The sequence below is a fragment of the Bombyx mandarina genome, chromosome 10, assembly GCF_030267445.1.
Source record: "Bombyx mandarina strain Sakado chromosome 10, ASM3026744v2".
Taxonomy (NCBI): domain Eukaryota; kingdom Metazoa; phylum Arthropoda; class Insecta; order Lepidoptera; family Bombycidae; genus Bombyx; species Bombyx mandarina.
The window spans coordinates 10,469,821-10,477,263 of record NC_143217.1 but is presented as its reverse complement, the minus strand read 5'-3'; the positions used below and the strand labels follow the sequence as shown (position 1 = coordinate 10,477,263).

Here is a 7,443-nt window from a genome sequence, read left to right as displayed (position 1 = left end):
GTCCAGTTGGCCAGGCAAAGGGAACTAAGCTCATACATATTGAGTTTTGAATACACAGGTTCATTTGACAATTTTTTGAAAATGAAAAAATTCCCACCTATATCTGCCGTGAAGCAGTAATGCGTTTCGGTTTGAAGGGTGGGGTAGCCGTTGTGACAATACTGAGACCTTAGAACTATATCTCAAGGTGTGTGGCGCATTAACGTTATAGATGTCTATGGGCTCCAGTAACCACTTAACACCAGGTGGGCTGTGAGCTCGTCCACACATCTAAGCAATAAAAAAAAAAAGAATAAATATGAAACAATATTTTTGTAAGATAATGAAATTATGAAAACTTTAAAGGTGCAATGTAACAATATTAATATAATGTCTTTTATGTTTAGGATGAAAGGCGATAGCATGCAGCAGAGAAACGAATGTAGCGATGGATGTGTGGAGTAACGAGAATGGATAGAATACGGAATGAATATGTTAGAGGAAATCTGAAAGTGGCACCTGACAGAAGTTGAGAAGTGCGCGTTTGGGATGGTATATGGGTGATGAGATGAAATGAAAATGAGGTTGGTAAGAGTGTGTTAAGTATGAATGTGGAAGGGTAGAGAGGAAGAGGTAAACCTAAGAAGAAATGGATGGATTGCGTGAAAGACGAAATGTGCAAGAGTGGAGTGAGTGTAGAAATGGTATATGATAGAAGAGTATGGAAGGAGAAAACCTGTTGCGCAGAACCCAGGTGACTGGGAGAAGGGCAGGAGAATGATGATATGTCTTTTATGTTTAGATGGCGCGAACGTTGTTTGACCAAATAATTCAAGCATTTCAAGTTGGAATTAAAATGGTAATACTACAAGAGATTAACAGTGATTCTTTTATTTTTTGTAAATTAACAGAAACTATATGTTTATTCTATATTATCATGTAGTAAGAGCTGCCCAAGGTGGTGACATTGGTGCAGGGTTTTGAAGATATGACATTACTACTGCTGAAATGGACAACATGAAGGAACTCACAATCTGAAACAAAAAAATATGAAAATCAAACTGGTGGTTTTTGAGAATCAATTAAATATTGTCAAATTAGAAAACAACGACTTGTATAATATCTGCATTCTCCCATACATACAATATTTCGTTCTTGATACAGAACTTGTTGGTACGATATGAATGGAGATTAACACAAGTAGCCTTTCTTGATTTAAACATGTAAAATTTGCAAATGTAAATTTAATATTACAGTATAAAAAAATCACAAAGCAGAGTTAATAGATTGAACTGTTAATTAACAGTATTAACATTAGATATTATTGTTTGATACAGGAAGTGAACATTGAATCGGCAGTAGTAATAATACTCTTATCACAAGATTGTAAGATAGCTTCCTTCTTCTCCAAATAGAATAAATTTATTTGTTGAAATACATTTAAGTATAGTCACCTGTTTAGTGTCATCTGAAACTCTTGAGTTTGCAAAACTGATGCTGGAACAAAATACAGCTGTCCACGCGCACCATTTCAATCTCATCATTAAGCCACACATTGAAAATACCATCCCTGAAACAAAAGAAAACTTATTTATGAGTCGACTATTATCAAAGGCGGCAATCTGACTTTTGGACAATGATTGGTAAATCTGAAAAACGAATTATTGACTTTGTATTCCATTGGCAGTCACAAAACTCTTCAGAACGACATCTTAGATAAATAACGGGTTAACTATTAACCTTTATTTAATGCAGGTTTTGAACCGTATTCTTTGAAGGAGACGATTATATTCAAATAAATCTGTATTGACATATCAATAAAAATTTTTTGTCCAAATGCACAGATTGCCACCTTTGATAATAGACGACTCTTATATAAGCTTATTTTATCATACACTACATATTGCTTTTCTTTATTATTATGTTTTTTAACATTGTAACATATGATTTATTAAATTTCAATGGGTTACATCTCTTTTTAATTTAAATTGCACAAGCCGATATGTTCAGCATAGACCTTATATCTTGGCTCCCTATATCAAAACCCACATAATACCCCTCTGGGTCAGAGCTTGTACAGACAAAGGAGTGCACATGTAGTTTAAATGTTGTGTCTGTTCAAAACATCCTTTCCGCACTGCATATTCCTTGAGAATGACCCAAATACCCTTTCCCAAGCACAACTGTTGCTGAAGGATCAGAATTAAATAGTAGGACTATTAGTAAATTACCTAAAATATTCATATAATCTGTGGTTAGGTCTTCTGCTGGAGCAGAAGTGGGTGGAGGTGGTTTATAGCGACGTTCTCTGTCAGCGCGACGTGGATCTGCTGACAACTGCATCTAAAACATCAAACCAGATAGTAAAATTAAAGTTGGGTAGAAAATGAAATTGGAATATGAAATTTAAATAAAAAACATAAAAAAACACTATTAATGTAATGAAAAGCATTGAAAATATTTTCAAGGAAAGTAGTTGAGGTCATTCAGGATACCTTTCCACTTTTTATTATAGGCCCACAAATATTTGTAGCGGTTACTCTTCTTAATAACGAATAAATTTGGGTAAGTTTTGTAATTTGTTCTTCTGTTTTATGCACTTAAAATGTAATTTAAAATAGATAAGTACACTGTAATTTGTACTATTTTTATGAAAGACAAAATTGACTGTTGACACTGACAGTAGTAATTAGTACCGGTAAAATGGGGCGATTAGGGATTGAAAGGCGAATCGGGAAAAAACCGGGAAAATCTTTCGACGCTCAATATAAGTTTTATATTCATTGCAAAATCTTCCATTTTTTTGTAGTTTAATAGTAGAATGTTGAAAGTTCACAAAACAACTCTGAATATGCATGTTAATATCTGCTAACTTATAAAAAATCGCGTTTCAAATTAACTGCCTGTGGTGGTAATTATTTTAGTGCTAGAAACTTTGCTCTCTTTTATTTATTTGATATTAATAGAAGACGACTATGATTTATAAACGTTATTTAGTGTTTGAACCAGCATATATATTAAAGGTAAGTCTTAGTTGTTATTGGTTTTAATGTATTTGATTAAATAAAAGTACATGTAAAAATCTGTTGTTTTTGGGGATATTGGGGACGTCTTAGGTACAAATAACAACGAAAAAGGGGTCAATTGGGATGAGAATACGTGAAATGGAAACGACCTAAGTATAAATAGGTACAGGTTTGTAGGGTTGTCTATGTAGTTATAACAATATTTTTTAAATTTGTTGGTAAAAATCTGGTTTATCGAAGCGGAATTGGGAATAAGTCTTTAGTTGAAATAGATAAGCATTTTAATATAAGTAAGTCGATTTTGCAGAGACATGTAACAAGATCAATGAAATCTCAAGGTGGACAAAAATGTCTAAGTAATACATAATAAAATATTTAATATTTGTTCAGAGTGGGGGTATTCATCTGATTAATCCATGGAATAACCGACACACCTAATCTCTTAACCCAGATAGAAATATCAGCCCCTAAGTACTTACCAAGAACGGAGAAATATAAACCGTTTCTAAGAAAGCCCACTATATATGTGTAAATATATATATATATATATATATATATATATATTTTGTTGTTACTGCACTGTCGATTGCACCTATAATTGAGGTGATGTCTGCCATGTACTTTTGTCAGTTTTTCAATTTTTTTTATTGATGATCACTTTGTTGGTGCAACTAAATAAATAAATAAATTAAAACTATATATAAAAATAAAAGTAGTGCCAACCCTAGCAAATTTCTCATTTCGTCCCAATTAACCGCAATTTTCGGGTAAATAGGGATTACACCTATTTTTGCATTTTTTGCTTAAACTGGAATGCTAGTTGCATAATTTTAAATTAGACAGCAAAGGTGCCCCCAAGACTCAATCATTTTGATCCTGATATAGCATTATATACATCAACAACTACCTTAAAATTGCTCATAAAGTTGGAATTTGTCCCTAATCGCCCCATTTTACGGTAGTAGTTCTATTTTTTCAACTTGAAAGACAAAAGTATCATGCCATACAGCCTAATCTTTTATTATTTTTGTTATGTATATGTTATTATGAAGTGAAATGAAATGAAGTTGATTAATTTAGAACATTAATTAATTAGCATCTAATTAAATGAAAGGAGATAAGATGATATGGGATGAAATATAATCTCAATAAAATGGTGGTTATTTACTGAGACTTTTTCAGCGGACTTTGTAGAAGATCCCGAGAGGCTACATCAAGTGGTTTTGTTCATTTTCCCACATTTGCGCACTTTTACACATAGGTATTAAATAGTGAATAAACCACGTTATTATACATTTAAACCTAAAGACACACTAAATAGACAAAATAAAAAAAATCACACAACTTCGCTCCTCACGTTCCCGCCAAAAAGTCTGACTGTTGACTGTGGTAGTGGTAATAGTGGTATTTTCACTTTTCTTGTTGGAAAAGCGGAGATATCATAGCATACAGCCAAATTTTATTTTAATTAATGGTATAACATATTATATAATTAATGGTATAACAAAAAGGTCGTAGATATAGGTAAAATTACTTTTACGGTTTAATTTCACGTTTTTTATTGTCTATTATTTCCGACGTTCCGAATACCTTACCGTTTTCGTCAGTGACCACGAATACTGTAGTAATTTTCAACAAAAAACATGTAGATTTTAAAATACAAATTTTGAAGTCGTCGTGGCTTAATTTATGGCGAGACGAAATTAACAAGTAGATTTTGTTTGTATGATTCGTTGTTCTTTTATTAGACAGACAAAAATAATGCAGCCTATATTAGCAAATATTTTCGATGATCGGTAGATTGACTTGATTGTTGTTGTTCGAAAGTTTAACAAATGTCAACTTTTGAAAATGTTGTTGGTCGATTCAAGTTTTTGTCAAATAACTTCTATTCTATGATAGATATCACTACGAATGTAGAGTTACGGAGGTTAGCGTAGGTACAAGGAGGAGTCTTTATATGAAAGGAAGGAGGGGCAAAAGAAGTCTTTCTAAAATAGTTTTCGGAGTTTCTAAATTTTTTGTAGAAATGCATCTTACATTTAGTTTCAATGATTGATTTTTTAGTTTCTCGCTTGTTGCATAAATACATTGAATTGCTTAATAATCTTATGCACAATAATATTCATGTTTAAACGAGATTTGGAAGGGAACTCAAAGGACATTGAAAGCCGAAATCGTCCAGTCACACATCTTTAGAAATTTTTATATTAATTTCGGAAATATGCGGTTCTTGACAAAATCTCAAGTCAGATTTGTTCATAGCCGTTTTTGGGATTTTTAAAGAAAATACGTTCATAAAAGATATAGGTAGGTACCTAATAAAATTTTATGAAATATTGCAATAATTTGAACAGAAAATATGTTTTACCTCCGACAATAAAATGCCGCGCTTTTATCATTAGCTCTATTTTTAAATCAAAAGCTTAATTGACAGAGATTGGCTCGTAGTTAACAAAGCAATATTAATTACTAATATTCGCATAAGATGTCAAAGTTCTTCTATTATAACCATAATTATAGGTATATTATTAATGCTTGGTACATATATTTTGGGAAGATTCCCCGTTTATTTTAAGTAGAATATTCTCGAAATTGGTAGTTATTTAAAAAAAAAAAGCCGGCTCAGTCGTTGGAACTTTACCTGCGTGTAGGTATAGAAAGTACACTTCACGGTTAATAATAAGAATAATATAATATAATAAGAATATGCAATTAAAATTAACCCATGCAACTGGGCGTCGTAATACTGATAAATATTTGTCGGTTTCGTTTCGGTACGTGGACTTGCTATTGGTCGTTCGATCGGCGCACGCCCACAGCTCGAGGCTTTCACGCGTGTCTCGCCCACACGTTTTAAATGTGAAATCTGAAGTAACATACCTACCACGTTTAAAATAATTTCATGGTTCTTATAACGTGAATCAAATTTGCTATTACTTTTAATTTCATCAAAATAGCCTTAAACCTCTTATTAAGCTAATTATGTCTAGGTATTAAACTACGAAGGAACTACGTTCGGTAGAGGTACCTATAGGTATTTGAGTGTTTTTATTGTAGATTAAAGCTTATAGACATCATAACAGTTTAGGTTTGTAACAATACTTAGGTAATGTACGTTTTTAAGTTAAGTAAATTTGAAGTCGTAAGTTGGTCAGACGCTTTGGTTTTTTTCAAATTAAATAACTTTATGGTAACAAAAATAGGGATGGTAGAAGTAAAGAGGATCATCTCAGTAGGTATATTAAAAGTGTCCGCTGAAAGAGAGCCATTTAAAGTGGCGTCATAGTAGCAAATTGAAAAAATTAAAAAAAAAACCCGTAAACCATTAAGAGTAGGATACTAAATTATGAAAGAAAGAAACATTTCCTACGCAAATTGTACAAAGGTATTTGAGATTTTAAAACTACTATAGGTAGATATTAATATATTTCCATTTCCTATAGCTATTAGCGCTGTTTCTACGAGTCTTCCAACAATACATTACTCTTTAGGGGCAGGTTGGCACTTTTTCAACTTGCCTCCTAAACAAGATGGTCTTCCTTACTTCTGCCTTCCTAAGCACGTCGAACGCTTTGTGACCCACCGGTGGGCCTAGTGTACCTACTATACCATTCGAGCCAAGCCAAAATCAGGGAATTAGTAATTTTTATCAACTTTAGATTTTCATTCTAAAATTTATAAAATGCGATAGTTTGCACGGAAGAAAAAAATCGCAACTTTTAACGTCTTGTTAATAAGATATTTCAAAAGACTTATTAGGTTTTTATAGGCTTGATAAAAACTACAAGTTTCTATTTATTGGATTTGAAAACCACATCGTTCGGTTCGGCTAAAGGGCCACGTGGCCCAATCCAAAATATGCGTTTGATTTGATAGCTGCAATCTGTGGCTTGTAGGAATCGTTTATGTTAGAATACTCACGTGGCTCACGGGTGCTCCTCATGGCCCGAACGGTTCAGTAAGATAAGGCTCACCGGTGAGCACCGTGGCCTGAATGAAGATACTCGATTTTGCATATGGCGTACAACGTGCTTAAACAAAAGGGATAAAGATGCCAATGTTAATAAACATTAAGTCATAAAATTAAGTGCGGCTTTAAGGAAAGTAGATCTAGACTAGATTGGTAAATAGGTAGTTCCATAGATAATCAACGTAGGTAATACGGGTAGCTCTCTGTCCTCTGCTTAATTTCGAAGCATTTCATAATTAAAGAACCAAATAGAGAAAGTCTTATTATTATAAAAGTACCTAGCCATAACCCAGTGATTGAACCCAATTGAAACATGTGTCAGATATTATTATGTAAGTAGGTAATATCTATGTCATCATCATCATCAGCCTATTGCAGTCCACTGCTGGACTTAGGGCTCTCTAGTTGCACTCCAATATTTAAATTTTAATTTAAATGAATGCTTACTTTTTTATATTTTTTTAT

The 7,443-nt window shown here is 32.8% G+C and overlaps 1 protein-coding gene across 1 annotated transcript; it reads right to left on the bottom strand.

The window, feature by feature from the left end:
- Positions 1 to 854: 854 nt before the first annotated feature.
- LOC114243218 (protein Asterix) lies at positions 855 to 2,651 on the bottom strand. Its single transcript, XM_028174622.2, has 4 exons — positions 2,475 to 2,651; positions 2,211 to 2,322; positions 1,434 to 1,549; positions 855 to 1,013 (listed from the first exon to the last, which is right to left on the bottom strand). Exons 2-4 carry the CDS (start codon positions 2,320 to 2,322, stop codon positions 915 to 917), a joined length of 327 nt encoding a protein of 108 aa, XP_028030423.2. The 5' UTR covers positions 2,475 to 2,651; the 3' UTR covers positions 855 to 914.
- Positions 2,652 to 7,443: the final 4,792 nt, after the last annotated feature.